Below are 24,189 nucleotides of genomic sequence, written 5' to 3'. Positions count from 1 at the left end.
CTCGTTTCTTGGGGGAAAGTGTTGGGCTGCCAGCACATCCCTCTCACACCCTCAGACTCTCACACATCTCGCACTGGCTGTTGCTGCAGTCAGGCTTGTGTCCCCTCAAACAAAGCAGCTCCCCACACATCCCGGCTGCTCCCCGGGAAGCTCCAGCCGCTGGCACTGTGAGCTCACGGCCCCAGCCCTGTGGGGCTTTCCTGCAGGATGGGACCCCCGGGCTCGGGGGGTCTGGGGGCCGCAGCCTGCCCAGGACAGGCAGGATGACCGCGGTGGGGGGGGGATCCATCCAGCCACCGCACCGCAGCCTCTGGGAAAGGGCAGCCAGGGTCAAATCATTCCCGGGGAGCTGGCTGCCCCGGCCTCGGGGTGAGCAGAGGGCTGGGTGGGTCGGGACGGCCAAACCCCCGGGAGTTCGCTCGGCGGGCGGCTCCCCGCGGCCCCGGGAGCGGCCGGGCAGCTCCCGCGGCTCCGTCCCGGGGGGCCGGGGCCGGCGCTGGAGCCGAGCCCAGCCGGGGCGGGGGCTGGAGCCGGCCCCGGGCCGGGGGCGCTGCCCGGCCGGGCCGTGCCGGCGGCGGGGCCGGGGCCGCTCTGCGCGGGCCGGGGCGGCCCCGGACACGGGCACGGGCACGGCGCGGGGCGGGCCGGGGCGGAGCGCGGCGGCACGGACCGGCACCGCCCGGCACGGCACGGCACGGCAGGACGCGATACGGCTCCGCACGGCGCGGCACGGCACTGCAGAACTTGGTACGGCTCGGTTCGGCTCGGTTGGGCTCGGTTCGGCACTGCTCGGCCCAGCACGGTTCGGCTCGGTTTGGCGCGGCGCGTTACGGCTCAGCACGGCTCGGTTCGGCACGGCTCAGCTCCGTTCGGCACGGCTCAGCTCGGTTCGGTTCGGTACGGCGCGGTTCGGCACGGTTCGGCACCGCGGAGACACCGCGCGGGCCCGGGAGCGGCGGGGGCTGCGCCGTGCGGGGCCGGGGGTGTCCCGGGCGCGGGTCCCGGTGCTCGGAGCGTGTCCGTGCCGTGCCCGTGGGCGCTGCCGTGGTGCGGGAGCAGCGCCGGTGTCCCACGGCAAGCGGAGCCGGCGGGGTTGGGGGGCTGTACCGCAGCCCAAAGAGTGTGGGCAGCGAGCTACAAAGGCCGGTGGAGACTCAGGATTTCCATGAAGAGCGGACTTGCTGTAGCTCATGGAAGAAGGAGGATGGATGGAGGGATGTGGGGCGGGAGGGCTGGCGGCGCTGGAAGAGATGATTCTTCGCCGCTGGCTTTTCGCCTTCCCAGCTGCTCTCGGAGGAGCCCGCAGCTGAGCCGGGCAGCTCCAGGAAGGCTGGCTCCGTGCTCCGGGGTGCCTGGGACCCCAGCCCCACAGCCCCCAGTCCCACAGCCCCCAGTCCCCAGCCCCACAGCCCCAGCCCCGCTGCCCGCCCCCCAGCCCAGGGCATGGCTGATGTTTGCGCATTCCTCCGAGGTCTTTCCCTCCTGCCGGCTCCCGGTTCCTCCCAGGGCTGCCTGTCCCGAGCCCGCTCAGAGCAGGGCGGGCAGAGCCGAGGGCGCTGCCGTGTCCTGGGGAGGCTGGGTGGGGGTAGGAGCTGTGCTGTGACCTGCCCTGCTTAGGGGGTGACAGCAGGACATGGGGACATCAGGTAGCCCAAAGGGACGTGGGAGTTGTCAGGGGAAGTGCAGCCCAAGCCCCACACAATGTTTTGTCCCTGCTGACTCCCCCAGTGTCCCTTCTGCAGCAGGGTCCCTGTCCTTGCCTGGGATGGGGACAAGGGGCAGGCAGCGAGGGGCAGTGAGCTCCCAGCCACGGGAGGTTGTAGTTCTGGGAGTGACACCAATCCTGCTAGGGAATCCAGATTCCTATGGTGACCCCGGGCTGCTTTCTGGTGCTTCTGGGACTGGTCTGTGGAACCCTGCAGACCTTGGTGGCGCTTCCCCCAGAGCTGTGACCCGTGTCAGGTCCCCTCCTGGGCAGGCCGGGGGTGTCGGGGCTCCCCTGCTCCGTGCACATGCGCTCCCGGCGCTCCGGGGCTGGGAAAAGCGGAGCAGCCACATCCAGGCAGGAGGATTGCGAAAGGGCCGAGCGTGGTGGGGCCCTGGGGAGAAGGGGGGGATGGAGCCCTGAAGCCATGGGACTCACCAGACCTTCTGCTGCCCCAACTGCTGGGGACGTGACCCCCTGCTCTCAGGGATGTCCTGGCATGGGACATCAACAGAGAGTGACTGTGTCACCCCGTAACCTTCCCAAGGAAGGATAAACAGAGCGAGCTTCCTCTCCCTTGTGCTGGCGGGTTTCCCAGGTCCTCGGTCTCTTGGCTGCTCTTCTCTGAGTCCTCCCAGTTGTCAGTGCCTGGGATGCTCCTTGTCCCCCGTGGGTGTGTCCAAGGCTGCTGCTGAGTGAGAACGTCCCTGAGGGACCTCCGTGGCCTGGCCCTTCCCTGCTGCTGTGGCTTGGGATGTCATCCCTGTGCTGCAGGGATGCCCCGGGCTGATCAAATACACAGGCTCACCCGAGGACCTGCCTGACCAGGAGCTGCCCCTTCCCGAGGTCTGCTGGCTCACTGGGGTGTTGGTGGGGCACACTGGTGTCCTGCTGTACTGTCCTGCCCAGTGAGTGCAGAGGGACACACAAGATGTGAACACTCCTGGACCCGGGGCACCCCCACCCCACAGCTCTGGAAGGGACAGCCCCTGTGCAAGGTGCAGAGGAATGATGGGGACAGTGCCTGGCCACGAGGGCTGTAGGGTCACCCTGTCCTCTGATCCGTCACCCACAGGGACAAGCAGAGCCAGTGGGCCGGCATGGGAGCAGTTTGAGCAGTGCTGTGTCTCCCGCTGCCCTGTGGGGCTGTCCCCTGCCCTGAGGGCTCCTCCCAGCCATGCCAGCCTCAGCAGCACAGGGCTGAGGCTGAGGCCTGAGGGAGCCCCAGGATTTTGCCTCTGCAGACTCTGGGATACCCCACATCCCCGGCTGGGACACAGCTCAGGGCCTCGTGCACACCCGGCTGGGACATTCCTGAGGTTTCCTGGGCAGTGGCAAGAGCCCGGGCTGGTTCCCAGCTCCCACGCCCAGCCAGCCCGTCCTGCAGAGCCCTTTACCCTTGCAGTGGAGTTCTGCTGAGCATCTGTGCCCGGGGCAGCACACCCAGAGTGGCACAAGCCCTGAGACTGTCCCCGGCTGGAACTGCCAGCAGAACGTTTGGGGTGCTGGGGTGGGCTCCCCATGGAGCAGCAGACAGGGCTGGAGCAAAGCCTGCCAGCACAACGAGCAGCAGGAGAGGAGCAAACGCACGGCTTGTGCCTGAGAGAACGGAAAAAGTGATGTGCACAATGGGAGCCCTGTTAGCCTGACTGCCCAGGACACGGACACGGAGCGTGTTCGCAGAGGGAGGTGGTACAGGAACGGGGAAGGAGCCGTGCCGTGCTGCAGGGAGCTCACATGGCAGCTGTCCTGGGCTGGGCATGGAAAAGGCTTTGGCCCCGCAGAGCTCAGCTGGGAATGTCACTGGGAAACTCTGAGGTGAGTGGCAGAGCTGCGGTGCCAGGGCAGAGGAAGCACAGTGGGGGTGAGAGATGCTGGAGCAGGACCCAGGAGCAGGGACTGCAGACCCTGCTGAGGCTCAGAGGGGAATCAATGATTTGCTGCACGAAGCCCAAGCACTTTTCAGGTGCCATGTTCTGGTCTCTGATCCTCTGTGTTTTGTTTCTCAAGGCGCAGATTTAAATTTTCCTTGTAGCCAAGGTTGTGGGCTGCACAATGCTGATTTCCCAGGCTGTCCCTATTCCCGTCTGTGTTTCCCCCATTTCTGTCTCTGCAGTCTGTACCAGGAAGGTACTTTTTTCCTCCTCCTGGCACAGTTTTGCTTTGAAAAGCATGTGATCCTCACCAGAAAGGCCACGGAGTGGTGACTTCCCTGTGTAACCACATTTCAGTTCCAGCAGGTGACCAGTTTTAATCCACTTAGCAGAAGGTGCACTGGTTTCGTTGAGTGCTAATTATTCATTAAAAGGTGGTGCGAGATGAATTGAATGCCTTCCAGTCTCAGCCTGTTACATCAGCAGAGTTACTCCAATTAACAGGACCTGTGATCTCATCAAGGGCCATTCCTGCCTCCTGACACGGGCTGTTTCTGCTGGGCCGTGGAGAATGGCATTAATTGTGCTGCTGTCCTTTGGGGTTGTAGAGACCCCAAACTGCCCAGTTCCACGGCAGAGCATCCTGCTGTCCTTTGGGGTTTTACTGACCCCAAACTGCCCAGTTCCACAGCAGAGCATCCTGCTGTCCTTTGGGGTTTTACTGACCCCAAACTGCCCATTTCCACGGCAGAGCATCCTGCTGTCCTTTGGGGTTCTAGTGACCCCAAACTGCCCAGTCCCACAGCAGAGCATCCTGCTGTCCTTTGGGGTTGTACTGACCCCAAACTGCCCATTTCCACGGCAGAGCATCCTGCTGTCCTTTGGGGTTTTACTGATCCCCAAACTGCCCAGTTCCACGGCAGAGCATCCTGCTGTCCTTTGGGGTTATACTGATCCCCCAAACTGCCCAGTTTCATGGCAGAGCATCCTGCTGTCCTTTGGGGTTGTACTGATCCCAAACTGCCCATTTCCACGGCAGAGCACCCTGCTCACTCCGGAGCGCCAGGGAAGCTCCAGTCTTTGTGCACTCCAGCCTTCCCTAAGGAAACACACCCCAAAGTGTGTCACAGCACTGAGGGGGCCCACATTTGTGTCTCAGGACAGCTTTGAGGGTTGACAGCCTTTACTCTGGGCAGGGAGATGTCCCCTCGGTGACCCTGGGGTGGAATAAGTTTTGTCACTGCTGTGAGATGGCAAACTCATCCCTCTGTGGCTTCCCAGGGGGTGTGGAGATGAGGATGGAGAATTCCCATTCCAAGTCCAGAGATCCCCTTTCCTAAGCCACGGGCAGGGCTGGGGTGGCCCTTTATACCCGCCCTCCCTTCCTGCTGGCTGGGTAAAAGGTTCAGCAGAGCATTTCCCGCTGTCTGCCCACAAACACGCGTCCTGCTGAGCTCTGGCAGTGCCAGAGCAGGCAGCTGAGGCACCAGGAGCCCAGAGCTGGCTCCCACCAGCCCCAGGGCTCCCAGCTGCTTGGGCCATGTCCCCACCAGCTCTGTGGTGTCCCCTGTGCCCCAGTTGTGACAGAGGAGAGAGCCAGACCCATGCTGATGTGGTTGTTCCGAGGGAGGTGATGTGCTTCACTGAATTATAGGATTAAAAAAGACCTCCAGGGTCACTGAGTCCAACCTGTGACCAATCCCCACCTTGTCAGCCAGACCAGAGCACTGAGTGCCACATCCAGTCACTCCCACCACTGTGTCTGGTGTCGAACTGCACCAGCAGTGCTGGTCCTTGTCACTCCTCCCTCTTCCTGAGCATCCCTGCAGGCACCAGGCTCATCCCGAGGCTCTCACTGCTCCTGGTGGCACCTCCAACGTGAGGTGTGCCCAAAGGGGCAGGCAGGCAGCAGGGCTGGGCCCTGTGGACGCTTGTGTGAGTGTTATGGGTGTGGAAAAGGGGCTGGCACTGGGCATCATTCCAGTTCATCCATGCCTCAGCCCAGGAGGCGTTCTCAAGAGGATAGAGTGTGGACCAGGTCCTCATCATCTGGAAAAGGGAACCGAGCAGGAATGGGGCTGATTCCTCTGCAAAAACCCTGCCCTGGAGGCTGGTGGGGAGGTGGAGCAGCCGTGCCAGCCCTGAGCTCTGTGTGAGGTTTGAATCTGTTTCCCTTCCTCTGTGACGCTGCAGCTAAATAAGGGAATTTTAAATGACCCCAGGAAAGCCAAAGCACAGTCTGTGTGAGTGCAGCAGGCAGGATCTGTGCTGGGGGGGACTGGGAGACAGAGACATCCTGCTGGGGGCTGCCCTGTGGGTGTTTGGGGGATGCTTTCCCACCGTGGGACTGGCAGGAGTGGTGGCACGGGGCTGCAGTGGACAGGGGGTGGGCAGCTGGCCGTGGGCGAGCATCGGTCAGAGCTTGTCAACCCCGCCCGTGCAGCAATGCAGCTCCTGAGCTGCAGGATCCATGGGAACAGCACCCTGGGAAGGACGGGAGGGCGGCTCACAGAGAAGGGTTTTCACTATTGTTTGCCGTGGGACTGGTGCAGGAATACCACATCTCCCTCAGGTATTCGGGGAGCCACAAATACTGCACAGAGGAATGTGAACGCTCCGGCTGCCTCGCTCGTCACGGAGGGCAGCGGGAGCGTGGGCTGGAATCCCCTCAGCCTGCAGCCATTCCCTGCTCCTGCTGGATCGAGCTTTCCCTGTGTCCTGAGCCTGCTCCAGCTCCCTCAGCTCTGGCAGCTCATCCCCCTCCTTCCATTCACCTCTCCGGGGTACCCCTGTGCCTGAACAGTGTGGTGGGAGCTCAGTAGGGGCTCAGTGGGGGCTGTTGGCAGAGGGGGACAGGGGACAGGGCCACCGGGCTGGTCCCTGACAGCCCCAGGGGTGCAGGGCCAGTGCTGGGGTTGTGTCAGGGGCACTGTGGCCACGTCAAGGCACAGGGTTTAACCAGCACAGGGCTGGGCACGAGGAGCTGCATGGGGAGTGCTGATGTTGAGTTTTGGTTCAATTTTGATCCAGTTTCGCCTGTCTGCCCTGCAGGGCCACGCTGCCATGGGAGGCGGCGGCGCGCGGGCATGGCCGGAGCTGCTGGTGCTGGTGGGCAGCGCGTGGCTGTGGGTGGGCAGCGCCCAGCCCACCCCACCGGGCCCCACGCCCGCCCCCGGGCCCCCGCTGCGCTTCCGCCTGGCCGGGTACCCCCGCAAGCACAACGAGGGCCGCGTCGAGGTCTTCTACAACGACGAGTGGGGCACCATCTGTGACGACGACTTCACGCTGGGCAACGCGCACGTGCTGTGCCGGCACCTCGGCTTCGTGGCCGCCACTGGCTGGGCCCACAGCGCCAAATACGGCAAAGGAGTGGGTAAGAGAGGGGCGGCGGGCACAGCGTCCCCCTGGCACAGCCCCCACGGCGGGCACAGTGTCCCCCTGGCACAGCCCCCACGGCGGGCACAGTGTCCCCCTGGCACAGCCCCCACGGCGGGCACGGCGTCCCCCTGGCACAGCCCCCACGGCGGGCACGGCGTCCCCCTGGCACAGCCCCCACACCGCCCGGGCACGTCTGCAAGGGGCAGGTTCTGTGTTTGCAGAGCGCCTGGCAGAGGTTGCGTGCTCCTCACAGGGATGTGGGAGCTTCCTGCCTGTCAGAGCAGCCCCCTGGGGAGGTGGAGGTCCCCATCTGCAGACCCCACACACAAAACTTTACTCTTGGCCTCAGCTTTGTGCTACGCCTCCTGCTGTAACCTTCCTGGTCGCTGGCCGTGCTCGGTGGGCACATTCCCTGTTCCCGGGGGATGCTTGGCTCCTCCTCACCCCTAGGCTGTGTCTGGCAGGGCGGATCTGGCTGGACAACGTGAACTGTGCTGGAAATGAGAAGAGCATCGGGGACTGCAAACACCGGGGCTGGGGGAACAGCGACTGCAGCCACGAGGAAGACGCGGGTGTGGTCTGCAAGGATGAGCGAATTCCAGGCTTCAAGGACTCCAACGTCATCGAGGTGAGGAAGCTGCTGGCCGGCGTGGGCAGCTGCTGATGTCCAGGGTGCCACAGAGCGTGTGGGGCAGTCTGGGAGCTCTCCCTGGGGGTGCAGGAAAGCAGCACTGGCTTTCCTGGTTGTGCTCCCCAGAGATGCACCCAGGGACCCAAGGGGACAAGAGGCACTGAGTCCTCTGGATGAGGTTCAGTCCTTGGCTGCCCAGGGCCAGCAGGAATGCAGGGCTGCAATGCAGGGCAGCAATGCAGTCCCTGTGCCCCGCCTGTGGCTGGGAACCCCTCTGCTGCATCCTTGGAGATTCCCTGGGAGCGGGCTGGCAGGAGGAGGGGTGGTGGGACGCGATGTGAGCCCAGCCCATCCCCGCAGAGCGAGCAGAGCCAGGTGGAGGAGGTGCGGCTGCGGCCGGTGGTGGCCGGTGGCCGGCGGCAGCTGCCGGTGGCCGAGGGCATCGTGGAGGTGCGCTACAAGGACGGCTGGGCGCAGATCTGCGACCAGGGCTGGCACAGCCACAACAGCCGCGTCGTCTGCGGCATGATGGGCTTCCCGGCCGAGAAGAAAGTCAACAGGAACTTCTACAGGTGGGTGAGGCCGGCAGGGAGCCCGCCAGGACGGGGTGTCCAAGCAGAGCCAGGGGTACGGGGCTGGGGGTGGTGCCAGGGGCGTGGGGGGACAGCAGAGGCTCCTAAAATCCCTCCCACCCTGCTGCTTGCCAGTCCAAGCCCCAGCTGGCCATCTGGACACTCGCAGACCAAGCTGGGGGGCCGTGGCTACCCCCTACCACACACACTACAGCAAAGGCCACTCCAAGGGGAGCACTTTGGCTCCCTGGCAGTGGTGTCCCCATCCCACGGGGAGGTTTGCAGCCACCAGGGGAGGCTCCAGCCACGCCGTGGCTTGAGCGAGGGGCAGGGACACCCTGCCCGGCACTGTGTGTGCCCTGAGCAGGCAGCTCCGGTGTCGCTCCGCAGGCGGCTGAGGCGAGCAGCCAGGAGGAAGGGCCCGAGGCTGGGCAGCAGGTAAGGGGCCAGGGCGCCCCATCTGCTGAGCCGTGGCAGAGCTGGGCTGTCCGGCCCCACCAGTCTGTGCCGTCAGGATGGATCCGGGCACAGACGGATCCAGACGGAGCAGACTGAAGGCTTGGGCTGTGCTGGCCCAGTAGGACAAACCCCACCCCACGGGAGCTGCCTGTGCCTGCTGGGCTCCCCCATTCCCCACGAGAGACGATCTCTCTCCCAAGCTGGTCATGCTCCAGGCAGAGCAGGCCTGTCCTGCACACCAGGAGGGGACACTGGGAGGGGAGCAGGAGGCTTCGGAGCAGAGCTGTCTCTCCTGGTGGATGGGGAGGAAGGGCTGTGGAAATGGGCTGCTTTCTGCAGAAAGCAGCAGTGGGGATGCTGGAAGGGCTGTGCACCCCTCCATTCCCCACAGCATGGGCTGCTGTGGGCACCAGAGCCCGTGCTCAACAGTGCTGATGGGCACAGTGTGGTATGTCCTGCCCCAGTGCCACATCTGCATGGGGTCTCTTGCATCCTCTGCCCACTCACTCTTGCTGCCTTTCTGCCAGGCCCAGGGGATGGTCTGGCTGCCTTTTCCCTCCATCCCTGAATCCTGCTGCTGGGTTTGTTGGTGGATACAGTGAGCCAGAGCCCATCCTCTCTGGCCTGTGGCATGGCACCTCTTTTCTGCCACAATGCTCTGCCTCCAGCATGGAACCTTGCCCCAGTCCCACCACCTTCCCTGGTGCTGGATGTGCCCTACTCCCACTGTGAGCTCTTCACTGTGACACTCCCAGGTCTGTGTCCCCTTGCCAGCTCCTGCAACTGGTGATGGGAATTCAGGCAGGGTCATCCCATGGGTTTCCTCAACCCCCACCTGAAGGTCCTGTTTGCTCCAGTGTGCTGTTTCCTGGCTGGTTTGGTGCTGACTGCCCCTTTCCCAGTGAGCAGGTCCTTCCCCTGCAGCACTGGAGGAAATGTTCTGTGTCTCCATGAGGCTGCAGTCCTGTCCCTCTGCCCCACACAGGAACTGGCTCCTGAGAGCCACACTGTTTGGTAGGGGCTGATTCATTTGGGGCTGCACAGCCACAGTCAGATGAAGGCACAGGCTAATCCAGGCTGGAAGGGACCTCTGGGAGTCCTGGTCCAGCTCCCTGTGTGGAGCAGAGCCAGCTGTGGGTTAAACCCAGGACTCCATCCAGCTGGCTTTTGAAACCTTCCAAGGATGGAAATTCTGCAGCCCTGTGGTTTCTGCTCCAGTGTGGAACAGCCCTCATGGGCAGAAGGTTTTCCTTACCCCGAGCCTGAACCCTTTGTTGTCAGTCACGCCTCTTTTCTCTTGTGCTCTTCCCTCCCTGCTGGAAGAGCAGGATCCTCACAGCTCCCACCTCAGCCCTGGCTGGAACAGTCCCACACCCCCATCTCCTCCCACACCACTGTCTTGCTGCTCTCCCTGGGGCTTGCATACATGACATCTTGTCCTGGGGATCCAGATCCAGGTGCAGGGTCCAGATGTGGTTTCCTGCGTGTGAATGGGCACTGATGTCCTCTGTCCTCTGAATCCCAGCCCTGTGCTGTGTCCTGGGGCTCACAGGGCTGTGCAGGCTGGCGCCAACCTGTGCTGGGCTGTGGGGACAGTGGCCAGCCTTGCTTTTGCCTGGTCCCTGGGGCTGTCAGTCCCCTGCCCTCCTTTGGGCCACTCTGCTCTTCACTCCCTGTCGGCTCTGGGCTTTTAGCTCTGCTCAGCATCTTCCATCCTGAGGGAAGCAAAGCATTTGAGGATGTTGGGATTGCACCTACACCGTGTGTGTGCTAAGCCCCAGGCAGCTTCCCCTCACGGCCCAGCCTGTGCCAGGGCTGTGCCAGGGTTGCCTCCCTGGCTGGCAGCAGGTCTTTGCCAGCCTGCAGCAAGTCCCCCCGTGCCCCATGGCCCCAGGGCAAGCACCCTGGGGCTGCCTGTGCTGCTTGCTTGGTGCTGCTTGCCAGGTGTCCTGCACCTTGGGGACATGGCATAGGGGTGCCGTGGGATCTGGATGAGGACACAGACACACCTCAGCCACACCCCACCGATCAAATGGTGGCCGCTGGCGTTTGATCTTTTGCTGTGTGACAAGGCAGAGCAGGATGTGGCTGCATCCAGCAGTTTCCTGGTGGGATGCATGCAGGAAGCTGCATCGTTGCTCCAGTGTGGCTGTGTCACACTGCTGGCAGCAGATGATGCTGTTGCACCCCTGTGTGACACCAAGGGGATGCACATGAGTCTTCCTGGGGGCCAAAGTGCCCAGTTCAGCCTCCAGTGAAACCAGGGCAGGCTGTGCTCCCTGTGTCGCTGCTGGGGGCAGAGGTGACAGCCTGAGGCCCCAGGCTTCGTGATGGTTTTTTCTATTTTCCAGGCTGGCCTCCAAATCTCAGCCTAAACAAAAGCGCAGGGAGGACGTAGGGCCCAAGAAGAGGTAAATGGCTCCAGTGGAGAGCCAGAGACAGGAGCCCCGTGCAGTCCCACCAGAGCTGTGCGTGTCCCCACGTGCGTCCCTGTGCTGCTGGGGGTGTGGGACAGGCAAGGGGGGAGTGCCTGGCAGGACCCTGTGTCACCCTGGGGACAGGGCAAGGGGCACAGCCGGCGCATGCAGCTGCAGGCAGGGTGGCCGGTGACACCTCCTCTGCCACCGGCCACGCTGGCCACGGCTCAGGGCTCCTCTCCCCTCCCAGGCTCTTCACGGAGCGGCAGCAGCTCAACTACCGCCTGCACTCGGTGTCCTGCACGGGGACAGAGGTGCACCTGTCCCTGTGCTCCTTCGAGTTCTACCGGGGCAACTCCTCGGCAGCCTGCGGGGCCGGCATGCCCGCCGTGGTCAGCTGCGTGCCAGGGCCGCTCTTCGCCACCGGCCACAAGAGGAAACAGCGCCAGCAGCAGCAGCAGCAGGGCCAGGTGAGCCCTGAAGGGAGGGGACAAGTCCTGTGGTGGCCCAGAGCTGGACAGTGCCCCACGGGCAGGCTGTGTCCCCTGGGCTCTGCAGGTTTGGGTTGTTGGGTGACCAGCTCTGGAGGAGAGGTGGGGCTGGTGTCCTGTCCCTGCACACCCCAGGGACGGTGGGTGGCCCTGTGTTGTGCCAGTCCACGCCGTGCCACGCCCGTCCCTGCTCCCCAGCCCCGGATCCGGCTGAAGGGCGGCGCCAGGGTCGGCGAGGGCCGCGTTGAGGTGCTCAGGAGCAGCGAGTGGGGCACGATCTGTGACGACCGCTGGAACCTGCAGTCGGCCAGCGTGGTGTGCCGCGAGCTGGGCTTCGGCAGCGCCAAGGAGGCGCTCACCGGGGCACGCATGGGGCAAGGTGAGGCTGCTGGGGCAGGGGGCATCCCCTCCTGGAGCTGCCAGTGAGGCACTTTGCCAGGCTTTGCTTGCCTGGGCTGTCCTGTGGGCACCGGGCTGCTGGATGCACATGGAGCATCCCAGTGGGACTACAGCTGCTCAAACACACTGCCCCGGGCAGCAGCTGTGGAGGCTGGAGTGTCCAACTCCCTCAGAGCGGCCAAAAACTCCCTCAGACCAGGGTCTGTAGGCAGTGGGGTCTGTGGGCAGTGGGGTCTGTGGGCGGAGGGGTTTGCAGGCAGAGGAGTCTGTGGGCAGTGGGGTCTGGAGCCAAAAAGAGAAGGCAGCCTTAGGGACACGGTGGCCCTGGGCGTCCCTGTGTCACAGGACCCTGATTTCTGCTTTCCCCTGGCAGGGACAGGCCCCATCCACCTGAACGAGGTGCAGTGCCGGGGCACCGAGAAGTCCCTGTGGAACTGCCCCTTCAGGAACATCACACAGGAGGACTGCAAGCACTCGGAGGACGCGGCTGTTCGCTGCAACATCCCCTACATGGGCTACGAGAACCTGGTGCGTACCAAGGGGGCTGCTGGCTCCATGGGGCTCAGAGCAGGGTGCTGGGAAAGGCCCACAGGATCCATGGGACCCTCATATCTCCTCCTCTGCACCCCACACATTTGCCCTGCCCTGGGAGTTCAGGGGTTTTGTGGGTGGGAGCACTGTGAGGAGGGGGTGGAAGGGAGGCTCTGGGTGCTCTGTGGGTGCTGCTCTGTGAAGGAAGGTGTGGGGCAGCTGCTCCCTGCTGCTTTTCTTGCTGCCAGCCTATGCCCACTCCCCAGCAAAAACACCAGAAAAAAAATCACAGTGGGCCAACCAAGAGAGATTTTTTTTACCTGTGATGAAACAAGCAAACGGAGCCGCTTGTTCCTGTTTGCCATGGCCCATCGCTTCATCCACTTTGAGCTTTTTTAATGATCTTTAACTCCCTCACACCAGTCATTTCTGAAATGGCGCCATTTCGAAATGAACTGTTTTCCCTGCGCTGGTGAGACAATTCCCAAGCTCACTGGCGGTTTCTTGTCCCCAAATCCATCGGTTTTGGGAAAAAGCTATGCTTGGCTCTGCTCGGTTCCTGCCTTCCCCATCTCCCTGTTCAGGCACTGCAGCAGAGCTGTGCTGGGACAGGGGCTGGGGACAGTCCTGTGCTCCAGGGGAGCCCCGCCTGTGATGGCCACGACACTGCCACTGCCTCTCTCTGCAGATCCGGCTGAGCGGGGGCCGGAGCCGCTTCGAGGGGCGGGTCGAGGTGGCGGTGGGGGCTGGCGACGGGGACCAGCCGCGCTGGGGTCTGGTCTGCGGCGAAGGCTGGGGCACGCTCGAGGCGATGGTGGCCTGTCGCCAGCTGGGTCTGGGATTCGCTAACCACGGCTTACAAGTAGGTGCCGGCACCAGCTTGGCCAGGGCAGCAGCAGCCACCACCACCGCTCATGGGGCTGGGGACAGGGACAGGTGGGGACGGGCGTGGGGCAGGGGGTGGCACGGCGCGGGGTGCCCGCTCACGGCCCCAGGGTTTCCCCGCAGATCCGCCTGGCCGGCGGGAGGACGGAGTTTGAGGGCCGCGTGGAGGTGAAGCGAGGCAGTAAGTGGGGCACGGTCTGCAGCGATGGCTGGACCACCAAGGAGGCCATGGTGGCCTGTCGTCAGCTCGGCCTGGGCTACTCCCTGCACGCGGTGACGGTAGGTGCCAGCGGGGAGGGCCCCGGTGATGCCCTGGCGAGCACAGGCACCGGCCAGCACTTCCCAAATGACCACGGGGCTGTGTGGGGACAGATGGGGACAGAGGGACGTGGCTGCTCCATGTCACAGGACAGCAGCTATAAGGACAGCCAGGGGCCTGGGCAGCTGTGGTGGGGGCTTGGCTGCAGCCTGGGTATGAGTGATCCTGGGCAATCCAGCCACCGGCCCTGCCACCCACCCTGCCTCACCCCCTCCCCAGGAGACGTGGTACTGGGACGCCAGCAACGTGACAGAGATGGTCATGAGCGGGGTGAAGTGCGCCGGCCACGAGATGTCCCTGAGCCACTGCCAGCACCACGGCGCCAGCCTGAGCTGCAGGAACACGGGCACGCGCTTCGCTGCGGGCGTCATCTGCTCCGAGAGTGAGCGGCCACGGGGGCTGCGGGGGGCCTGTCCGTGGGAGGGGGTTCTGCAGGCAGTGGGGACTGTGGGTAATGGGGTCTGTGGGCAGTGAGGTCTGTGGGCAGTGGGGTCTGTGGACAGTGGGGTCTGCGGGCAGTGGGGTCTGCAGGCAGTGGGGACTGTGGGCAGTGGGGACTGTGGGCAATGGGGGCTGTGGGCAGTGGAGTCTGTGGACAGTGGGGTCTGCGGGCAGTGGGGTCTGCAGGCAGTGGGGTCTGCAGGCAGTGGGATCTGTGGGCAGTGAGGTCTGTGGGCAGTGGGACCTGTGGACAGTGGGGTCTGCGGGCAGTGGGGTCTGCAGGCAGTGGGGTCTGCAGGCAGTGGGATCTGTGGGCAGTGAGGTCTGTGGGCAGTGGGACCTGTGGGCAGTGGGGTCTGCAGACAATGAGGTCCGTGGGCAGTGGGGTCAGTGGGCAGTGAGGTCTGTGGGCAGTGGAGTCTGTGGACAGTGAGTTCTGTGGGCAGTGAGGTCAGTGGACAGTGGGGTCTGCAGACAGTGGGGTCTGCGGGCAGTGGGGTCTGCAGGCAGTGGGGACTGTGGGCAGTGAGGTCTGCAGGCAATGGGGTCTACAGGCAGTGGGGTCTGTGGACAAGTGTTGTGGGGCCAGGGGCTGTGGTCAGTGGGGTTTGCAGATGGAGGTCAGGGCTCAGCCAGTGCCCAGCCAACATAGAAGGCACACGTCCCCCCTGGCTGGCTTAGCCCTGCCAGCACTGGGCACTGCCCCATCCCCTCCGCTCGCCCCCTCCCTGCCGAGAGCAGGGCCTGTCCCTGAGCAGCCGCCTGTCCCCAGCCGCCTCCGACCTGCTGCTGCACGCCCCGCTGGTGCAGGAGACGGCGTACATCGAGGACCGGCCGCTGCACATGCTGTACTGCGCCGCCGAGGAGAACTGCCTGGCCAGCTCGGCCCGCCTGGCCAACTGGCCCTACGGACACCGCCGCCTGCTCCGCTTCTCCTCCCAGATCCACAACCGCGGCCGCGCCGACTTCCGCCCCAAGGCCGGCCGCCACTCCTGGGTGTGGCACGAGTGCCACCGGTGCGTGTGGGCAGGGGACGGATGGGGCTGGGGGTCAGGGTGGTGGTGCTGCAATGGGCTGGGTGAGGAGGGCAGCGGTGACACTGAAAGAGTGGCACTGTGCAAGTATGACACCGAGTGAGGTGACGCTGGATGAGGGTGACACCGGGTGAGGGTGGCCCTGGATAGCCCCAGTCTGCTGCCCTGGGTCCAATTTTGCCTGGTTTGGCTCAGGGCTGTTCCTGTTTGGACTGGGGTCCCCAGGAGGGCAGGGACAGCCCTGCAGGCTGTGTGCTGCAGCTGAGCCCCCTGCTTGTCTGGGCCAGCTGGCTGGGGACAGCTGTGTCCCCTTCCAGGGCAGGACACAGCTCTGCCACACCTCTCAGTGCTGCCACCTCCGAGCAGGGGCTGTGGGGACATTCCTGGCGGTGAGGGGCCGGGCAGGTGGCAGGGGGCTGATGCAGGGCAGGCTGCAGCAGGTGCTGGCTCTGTCCCACAGGCACTACCACAGCATGGACATCTTCACCCACTACGACATCCTGACCCCCAATGGCACCAAGGTGGCCGAGGGACACAAGGCCAGCTTCTGCCTGGAGGACACTGAGTGCGAGGAAGGTGGGTGGCATGGGGCCCTGCAGCAGCGTCCCTGCCTGTGTCCCCATTGTGGGGGTCTCAGCAGGGACGAGCTGTGTCTCCTCCTGCCTGCAGACGTGGCCAAGAGGTACGAGTGTGCCAACTTTGGGGAGCAGGGCATCACCGTGGGCTGCTGGGACCTGTACCGGCACGACATCGACTGCCAGTGGATCGACATCACTGACGTCAAGCCAGGCAACTACATCCTGCAGGTGCTGCACCTGAGCCTCCCCAGCCCCTCCTGCCACCCTCCAGCCTCTGTCCCTGCACCTCAGCCCTCCACACACTTCAGCCACCCAGCCCTCTCTCCCAGGGGGGCTGGTGGGTGTGCTGGCATGGGACAGTACCTGTCCTTGTGCCCACAAACGTGCAGGGCTGCTCAGACATGCTGCCACGTGGGTTTTCTGACTCTGAGCAGCACTGGCTCCTTGGAGCTCTGCAGCACACCCACCACAGCTGGGGAGACACATCCTGTGGGGCTGGGGTCTCACTGTCAGTGCCCCACAGGTCGTGATCAACCCCAACTTCGAGGTGGCAGAAAGTGACTTCACCAACAACGCCATGAAATGCAACTGCAAGTACGACGGGCACCGCATCTGGGTGCACAGCTGCCACATCGGTAACTGCCCGGGGCACGGCACGGGGGTGAGGGCGGAGGGCAGGGCCAGGGCTGCAGGAAGCCATGAGGATGCGGATGAGGATGAGGAGGGGCTGGGATGGTGGTGCTGGGGGCAGCTACAGTGGAAGGTGCTGGCACTGCACCACAGCCAACAGCCCCTGCCCTCTGCCCGCAGGAGATGCGCTCAGCGAGGAGGCCAACAAGAGGTTTGAGCAGTACCCAGGTCAGCTCAACAACCAGATTTCATAGGGCCCTGGCCCTGGGGAGACAGGCATCTCCCTCCCTCACCCCACACGGGTGGGATGAAGCCGCTGGGAGACCGGCAGGGAGGCCTGATGCCCGGTGCTGCTGCCACTGTGTCCTGCCGAGGATTGCCCAGGACTCGCCGCCGGCTGCCCTTCCCCACCTCGGGGGGGCTGGTGCTGGAGCTGACACCTGCACCTCCCAGCCTGGGGCTGCCACCCCAACCACTGGCCAGAAGACCGTGCCCACCTCCCTTGGGCTGTGGCACACGGGTTCAGTCCGGGAGGTCCCGCCCCGCCCGCCACTCCGTCCCTTCCCATCCCAGCTCCCCCTCCCCACGTCAGCCCTGGTTCCTCTCACAGCCCTCCCACAGCTCAGCTGGCCCCAGGGCCCACCACCCACACAGGGCCCCGGGAGCCCCTGGTGCTCCGGGGATGGTGCAGGTGTCTGCCCACAGTGCTGCCCAGGGGTGGCTCCTACCCCATCTCTGAGTTGTAATTTTATTTCCTCTATAAAGTTGTAAGTTCTATTTCCTGATGGCTGCTGGCGCATCTCTGGGTTGGGATGAGGAGCCTGGCAGGAGCAGGCGGCACGGTTCATGCTGCAGGGCTGGTCACCATGGCACAGTGGGAGCATCCCTGCAATTCCTCATCCACACAGCCCTGGCCCCACACCGGCCCCCAGCACCCTCCTCAGCCAGGGCTGGTCCTCTGGGAGAAATCCAGGTGGGTGAGAGGAGGGGAGCAGCAGCAGCTGGGAGCTGTGTGAGCCAGACCCCAGTGTGGCAGGGAACTGAGCAGCAGGGATGTGGTGAAGAGCTGGCTCCCCGTCACTGGATCCAGGGCGAGTGTTACTGAGCAGAACTCCCCTTCTGGGGCTGTGACCCTCGAGGATTGGGGTCCACAGGACTGCGACCCACAAGAACTGAGGTCTCACAGCAAAGAGGGGCTGTCTCGACTCGTGTGGGAGCACAGCCCAGCAGGGCCTGGGGCCGACACCCCGGGCAGGGACACTGGGCTGTGACACAGGGCCCGAGGGAGGCACAGCCCAGCTCCCACCCCTCAGCTGGGGCTCTGACCCCGCCAGCCCCCTCCCATTCCGGGGTCCCCGGGCGGGAGCAGGACAGGGCAGGCCTCGGCTCAGCCCTGGAACGCTGCGGTCAGCGCCGCCGGAGCAGCTATGCCAGACACGCCGCGATTTCCCCCCGCGCCGGCGGCGCTGGCCGCGGCCGCGAATTCCTGCGGCGGGGCCGGGGCTGCTGAAAGGAGGCCTGTTCTCAGGGCAGGGCGAGCGGGGGGAGCAGCGGCAGGGCCGCCCCTCGCCACAGCACCCCTGAGGAACTGCGCTGCTTCCACGGCCCAAAAGCAACAGGCCGGGCTGGGCAGCGCTGTGGGGCAGGGCCTGGCCCCACAGCCGCATTCCTCCGGGCTGCCCTCGCCGCTGAGCCGCTGCTCCCGCTTCCAGGAAGGCGAGGAACAGCCGGAGCTGCTGCTTCCCCGAAGGCCCTCGGCTGCCGGCTGTCCCCAGGGGCCGGGTGGGTGTGGGAGCAGACTGAACAGGCAGAGCTCCGGCTGTGGGTCCCACCCTCAGCCCTCCTGGACATCAGGGCTCAGAGATGCTGCCCCGATGTCACCCCGGCCACCACGAGTCCAGCATTGACACCAATTTCACCATGGCCTGGAACGCTGCTGCACGGGAGGGGATGTGGGCACATGGCTTGGAGCAGTCAGAGCTCCCAGCAGAAGGGATGTGACCACACACCAGCACTGCTGCACTCCAGGGAGGTAATGCCGGTCTCAGACCCGCTCCAGGGCCACACAATCCATGGTGCCACACCTGCCTGGCAGGTACAGAGAGGGGTCCAGCCCAGGTGGGTACCAAGCAGGTGGCAGGACACCATGAACACAGATAAAGTCCCTGGAGGCACAGCAAGCTCCTGCCCAGCCACAGGGTCTCATGTAGGGACTGACAGGAGGAACAGCGTCCCACACAGCCCAGCCTCCACCAGGGAAGGAGGCGACACGGCCCTGGGGGCCGCTAGAAAAGTGCTTTATTGGAGTATAGAGAGGAATGGCTGCACCACAAGCCACCCAAGCACAGGCCCCTCTCCTGGCCCCTTGCAGCCCTGCACGAGCTCTCGGTCTCTGCCTGGCCAGCACGGACACAGTCTCAGTCCTGCCCTCGGCTCCGGGGCAGCGCTCTGTGCTACTCGGTGGCCTCGGGGACCACGCTCACCAGCAGCGTGTCGTAGCCGCGCCGCACCAGCAGCGCCAGGCTCTGCTGCGTCCGCACCGCCTCGTACACGTCCTCGGCGCGCCGCGACGCCGTCCCGTTGATCTCCAGCACCACGTCCCCGGCCTTCAGCCCTGCCCTGCGGGGAAAAGGTGGGGGAAGCACACACAGGGTGAGGCAGACACTCGGTGTCATGCTCTGAGTGCAGCAGGAGCTGTGGCACCACGGGTTCTACAGCCGCGCTTGGCCAAGCAGGACAGCCAGCCTGGGAAAAGGTCCCCAGGTGGTTTTTGCTGCAAGCTCTGCTGCTCTGGAGCAAAACACACGCCACACATGCTCCCTCACACGCCCCTGAGGCACAGGGCAGCACTTACTGGTGTGCCGGGGAGCCGATGATCACCTTGTGGATCAGCACGCCGTAGGAGATGTCGGGGAAGGTGGGGTCACGCAGCTTCAGCTCTGCCAGGATGCTGCAGAGTGAACATCAGCATCAGGGATGGAGCTGGAGGCAGAGCAGGGCTCCCACCCCACTCCCTGCAGCTGCACAGGCTTGGAGAGCAGGCAGGGAACCTCCCCTCCTGTGTCCCTGCACCACAGCTGCCCCAAACACCCCCTGTCAAAACAAGAGGACGAGGATCCCAATGGCACCAGGGAGAGCTGGAAACCCCCGGAGCAGCTGCCAGCTGGATCAGAGCTGTGGTGATGCACATCTCCACATCACATCACCCTTCCCAGGGTCAGACCTGCCCCTCCCCTGCTGCAGTTTCATTTCTCTGCCCTAGGTGGATACACAACACAAGCTGTGCCCCTCTTCCTGCCAGACGTGTCAGCAGAGCTCTCCTCCTGAGTCTAGAGACTAAACAACCAGTTTCTCCAACTTTCCCACAGATTTTAGGATTTCTAATCCAAATTTAAACTCTGCATCTCTCACAGCTCCTCTTTGGACTCTCCCCAACTGCTCCTCACCCGTCTTGAAGGAAATCCAGAAGTGGATGCAGCATTCCAGCTGGAGTGACAGCATTCTTCCCTCAAACACTGCATCAGCTCCAATCCCTGCAGACCCACACACTCAGTCTCTGCCCAGCTCTGCTCCTGTCAGGTCCCTGCTCAGTCAGTCAGGGTTCCTCACGTGGCTGTGGTACATGCTGAACTCCACTGTGCTGTCCCACACCCCAGAGAAAGCTCCTGTTCCTTCCCAATTTCACACAGCAAAAATGGGAAGAGGCCTCTCAAGTTCATCTCACCCGACCCCCAGCAGGCTCAGGCAGGGCAGGCTGCTCTGGACTGTGCCCAGCTGAGTTTTGAGGATCTCCAAGGACCCTCCAGGCAGTGTGTGCCAGGCCCTGAGCACCCTCCTCACAGTAAAAGAAGGGATTTCTTGTGGACTCTCACATGTCTCTGTGCCCACTGCCTCTTATCTGGCCTGGGCACCACAGACAGAACAACGGGGTCTGTGCCCAACATGGAGCTTCTCCTTCCTGTGCCAGGGCAAGGCTTCCAGATGGAAAGGTCCAGGGTGTTCAGGGCAGTGACCCGATTCCAGGGCGAGCAATCCCTTGTTGGGAACGAGCCTGGCAGTCAGGCGGTTTCCCTGGCCCGGCTCGGGGGCTGTGCGGAAGCTGGAGCCGCATCCCAGGATTCGCGTCCGAGGAATTTCACGCTGCTTCCTGACAGAGCCAGTCCCTGCAAGCGTGGCCAGGGAAGCAGGAGGAGGCTGGGCTGGCCTCCCACGTCCCTCGGGTTCTGCCGGGTACCAGCACCATCTGCTGGGCACTGGGGAACTCACCAGAGCTCCAGGAGGGGAGAGCACAGCCCCAAAAGGTGTTTGCTCAGCAAGGCACAACAGCAGCCCCACGAGGCAGCTGAAGGTCCCTTAAACGTGGCTGCAAGAGCCAAAGAACCAGAGCAGGTGGTGTCCTTGAGACATGAGAGCACAGGTCCTGCTTGCTGATATGGGCACAGAATTGTTTGGGTTGGAAAAGACTTTTAAGATCAAGTCCAACCATTTCCTCAGTTCTGCCAAGGCCACCACTGAGCATATCCCCAAGTGTCACATCCACAGGGCTGTTAAATCCCCCCAGGGATGGGGACTCCACCACTGCCCTAGGCAGATAAGCCAGGGCTGGACAGCCCTTTCCAAGAAGGAATTTTCCCAATATCCAACCTCAACCTCCCCTGGCACAACCTGAAGCAGTTTCCTCTAGTCCTGTCCCCAGTTCTCTGGAAGCAGAGCCTGACCCCCACCTGGCTCCACCCTCCTGTCAGGGACAGCATTTTTTATCTGCTCACACACTTTGCTACCAGAGTAGAAACTTGCAAATTTCCAATTTACCCCTGAGCCAGCTGGGAGTCTAACCACAACACAAGCACAAAGAGATTTGAAAGCAAAAGCTTGAGCTGTGGAGACAATCCTCCCAAAACCAGGTTGGTTGGGAAGATCCCATACATCCCTGCCCCAACAGGACCAGTCTGTTGGCCCCTGACCTCAGGACAGGTACCTGGGAGTGAGGGTCAGCATCATCACCCCGATGTAGCGGCGCTTCGTCTCTCCATTGCCAAACCAAGAGCCTGTGGAAGGAAAGGACATGGAATGTCATGGCTGGAAGACAGAGATGTGCTCAGAACTGGGCTGAGCCCTCACAGCCCTCGGGGCTGGCAGCATCCAGAGCCATTCCAAATGCCTACAACAGCTCAGTCCAGCTCCCAACATCAGCAGGAGCACTCCAGCTGATGCATTTTGCACTGTGACTTGGCTTCCCTGGTTTGTCAGATTTTTGACAGAGAATGTCCCTCCCCAGTGGCACAGGAAAACCAGACAGGGCAGGAGCAGCACAGCTTTCCTGTGGCACCAGATGGGACTCTAAAGCTTTCTTCTGCTCTCCTTGCCTTTCTCAGGAAGAAGGGCCCAGAGCTCAGCTGTGCCCGAGTTTCCCTCTCATCCTCCTCCCCAGAGCCCTCCAGGGAGGTCCCCACTCACTCTTGCGCTGCTCCTCCTTCTGCAGGAACTTCCGCAGCCGGTCGGAGGGGATGGCAAAGGAGATGCCCGACGTCACCTTCATGGTGTTCACGCCAATCACCTCACCATCCTGCAGGGAAAGGGCACTGGGATACCCAGCCTGGGTCACTGTAGAGAGCAGGGGAACTGCTGCACCAGCCTGGGGTCCTGCCTGTGAGCCCGCGCCCATCCCAGGCTGCTGTCCCAACGTTGCCAAGGCTGGGCAGGACCCAGGGGCTGAGTCCACGCAGTCCCTGCCTCTGCCCTGCCAGTAACAGCCAGACTTCATCTCCACCAGAGCCCCATCAGCTCCAGCTGCCTCAGGTTCTGCACAGGGTTCTCACGCCAGGCTTAGCCCTCCTCCCTCCAGGAATCCTCCCAGCACCCACAAGCGCTCCCACAGAGCAAGGGGCCCACAGCACATCCCTGCCCCGGCCAGCAAGGGGACAGGCAGCAGGACTCACCAGGTTGACAAGGGGGCCCCCGGAGTTCCCAAACTGCAGCAAAAGAGAGACAGTGTGAGCAAACCACCAGAGCCTCATCCTGAGGCCAATCCCAGAGCAACCAGAACCCCTGTGCTCCCTCCCACCAGTGTCCCCGTGTCCCTTACATCGATGGCAGCGTCGGTCTGGATGTACTCCATGTCGCTGGCGGCCAGGCCCAGCTCGCGGCTGCCGCGCTGCGCCGAGCTGACGATGCCCGAGGTGATGGTGTTCTGCAGGGCGAAGGGGCTGCCCATGGCCACCACGAACTCGCCCTGCCTCACCTCGGCCGAGCGGCCCAGCGGCAGCGTGGGCAGCGGGTGCTGCGGGGAGCGAGACGGTCAGCAGGGGACACAGGGGGACACAGGGGGACACCCCAACCTCCCGCCGCCCCCGCCACACACGCGCACCTTGGGCTTGATCTTGATGGTGGCGATGTCGGCCACCTGGTCCACGTCCTGCACCACGGCGTCGTACATGTCGCCGCTGGCCAGCTTGACCCGCACGCGCCGCCGGTTGGCCACCACGTGCGCGTTGGTGACGATCAGCCCGTCCGGGGACACCAGGAAGCCCGAACCGTTGGAGATGGGCACGTCCCGGCCCAGGAAGGGGTGCCTGCAAGGAAGGCACGCGTCAGGGAGGCAGCAGGGAGCAGCGAGGGTGAGCAGGCAGCGGCACGGTGGGGGAATTCCTTCCCTGTCCCAACAATCTGCACAGAATTGGCATGAATGCAGCAGGAATCCAGAGCTTGTGCACAGCCACAAAGGTACAATCCCACCAGGAACAGAAGCATGCAAGAGCAGGAGGGGCTATGACCTGTGCAGGGACAAGGCCAGAAGACACGGAGCCCAGCCTTGGAGCAGGTAACAAACACCTGAGAGGCCACAGGAACGTTTCCTGATAGTGGGAGCAGACTCACAACTCTGAGCTCTGGTCAATCACCCCAACCTCTGCTGGTCATCAGGTGATGTGAAAGGGAAACGGGATGGAACCCAGAGAAGGGGCAGCACCAGCTGATGCCTCCTCACACTGTGAGGCAGAGAGGGTGACACAGCACACAGGTGACACCAAGATAGAAGCAGCAGTCACCGAGCTCGAGGGCAGAGCTGCTGCACAGAGGTGCTAAGAGAGGCCGGAGGCATTGGACGGGGAGAACATGAAACAGCTCAAAGGGAAATGCCAAGTGCTGCTCCCAGGCAGAATAACGGGGCAGCCTGGCAGGCAGCTCCGCCAGACGGCCCCGGAGGACAGGGAAGTGGCAGCGCCGTGTGGCAGCCGCGTGTCAGCGTCTCCCGAGGCATCTGTGGGAACCCTTCGGGACGGTTCAGGAGAGGCCAGCAGAGGCCCCGCGGCCACACCGCACAGGGAGGAGGGGAATCCCTCCCGGTGCCGGTACCTGCCCACGATCTCCACGTAGACCAGCGCGGGCGCCGTTTTCTCCACCACATCGGCGATGAAGTTGAAGGCAGCGCGGGGCGAGGTGGGCGGCGGGGTGGGCGGCGAGGCGGGCGGCGGGGCGGGCACGGCGGCGCTCAGCGGGGGCCGGCGGCGCTCCCGGGCCCACAGCAGCAGCAGCGCCGCTGCCCCGGCGCCCACCGCCGCAGCCAGAGACCGGCCCCCAGCGGAGGGCGGCGGAGGATGGGAAGGAGGAGGAGGAGGAGGGGGCGGCGGTGGCTCGGCGGTCCCGGTCAGCGCTCGGCACCAAAGCTGTACAGCCGGTGGCACCGGGATCCACCGGATCCGCACCCTCCGCGCCGCTGCCGCCATGCTGCCGAGCGGAAACCGCGCCCCGCCGGGGCGGGCCGGGCGCGGGGCACTACGGGAGTTGTAGTCCTGAGGCGGGAACTAGCCGGAGGGGGTCTGTCCTCCACCGCGGAGCACGCCGGGA

The 24,189-nt window shown here is 63.8% G+C and overlaps 2 protein-coding genes across 4 annotated transcripts; one reads left to right on the top strand and one right to left on the bottom strand.

The window, feature by feature from the left end:
* The first annotated feature begins 433 nt into the window (after window positions 1-433).
* On the top strand, window positions 434-17,125 carry LOXL3 (lysyl oxidase like 3). 3 transcript variants are annotated; one of them, XM_063401333.1, is made up of 14 exons: window positions 434-747; window positions 6,631-6,952; window positions 7,422-7,585; window positions 7,949-8,160; window positions 11,287-11,506; window positions 11,726-11,906; window positions 12,300-12,454; window positions 13,146-13,319; window positions 13,881-14,043; window positions 14,875-15,118; window positions 15,597-15,712; window positions 15,806-15,942; window positions 16,238-16,349; window positions 16,525-17,125. In XM_063401333.1, the coding sequence occupies exons 2-14, from the start codon at window positions 6,643-6,645 to the stop codon at window positions 16,596-16,598; spliced, it is 2,262 nt and encodes a 753-aa protein (XP_063257403.1). In that variant the 5' UTR covers window positions 434-747; window positions 6,631-6,642; the 3' UTR covers window positions 16,599-17,125. The 3 variants fall into 3 exon arrangements, with proteins under 3 accessions (XP_063257403.1, XP_063257402.1, XP_063257404.1); XM_063401332.1 differs by lacking the exon at window positions 13,146-13,319 and adding an exon at window positions 13,466-13,621 and having other exon boundaries at window positions 563-747; XM_063401334.1 differs by lacking the exon at window positions 434-747 and adding an exon at window positions 760-892.
* Window positions 17,126-18,605: 1,480 nt separating this feature from the next.
* Window positions 18,606-24,125, bottom strand: HTRA2 (HtrA serine peptidase 2). Its single transcript, XM_063401341.1, has 8 exons — window positions 23,698-24,125; window positions 22,712-22,916; window positions 22,430-22,624; window positions 22,284-22,316; window positions 21,802-21,910; window positions 21,323-21,392; window positions 19,199-19,294; window positions 18,606-18,963 (listed from the first exon to the last, which is right to left on the bottom strand). The coding sequence occupies exons 1-8, from the start codon at window positions 24,066-24,068 to the stop codon at window positions 18,798-18,800; spliced, it is 1,245 nt and encodes a 414-aa protein (XP_063257411.1). The 5' UTR covers window positions 24,069-24,125; the 3' UTR covers window positions 18,606-18,797.
* Window positions 24,126-24,189: the final 64 nt, after the last annotated feature.

This window comes from Prinia subflava, chromosome 7 (genome assembly GCF_021018805.1).
Source record: "Prinia subflava isolate CZ2003 ecotype Zambia chromosome 7, Cam_Psub_1.2, whole genome shotgun sequence".
Taxonomy (NCBI): domain Eukaryota; kingdom Metazoa; phylum Chordata; class Aves; order Passeriformes; family Cisticolidae; genus Prinia; species Prinia subflava.
This window is presented reverse-complemented; position numbering and strand designations above follow the sequence as displayed.

What these genes read in the sequence shown, in the direction of transcription:
- LOXL3 (XM_063401333.1), top strand. Translation starts at nt 6,643, where the DNA reads ATGGGAGGCGGCGGCGCGCGGGCATGGCCGGAGCTGCTGGTGCTGGTG. An exon ending in CAAATACGGCAAAGGAGTGG is followed by an intron (nt 6,953 to 7,421) that starts GTAAGAGAGGGG and finishes TGTGTCTGGCAG; the next exon opens with GGCGGATCTGGCTGGACAAC. An exon ending in AGCAGCAGCAGCAGGGCCAG is followed by an intron (nt 11,507 to 11,725) that starts GTGAGCCCTGAA and finishes CCTGCTCCCCAG; the next exon opens with CCCCGGATCCGGCTGAAGGG.
- HTRA2 (XM_063401341.1), bottom strand. Translation starts at nt 24,068, where the DNA reads ATGGCGGCAGCGGCGCGGAGGGTGCGGATCCGGTGGATCCCGGTGCCA. An exon ending in TACGTGGAGATCGTGGGCAG is followed by an intron (nt 22,917 to 23,697) that starts GTACCGGCACCG and finishes CCTTCCTTGCAG; the next exon opens with GCACCCCTTCCTGGGCCGGG. An exon ending in CCATCAAGATCAAGCCCAAG is followed by an intron (nt 22,625 to 22,711) that starts GTGCGCGTGTGT and finishes CGCTCCCCGCAG; the next exon opens with CACCCGCTGCCCACGCTGCC.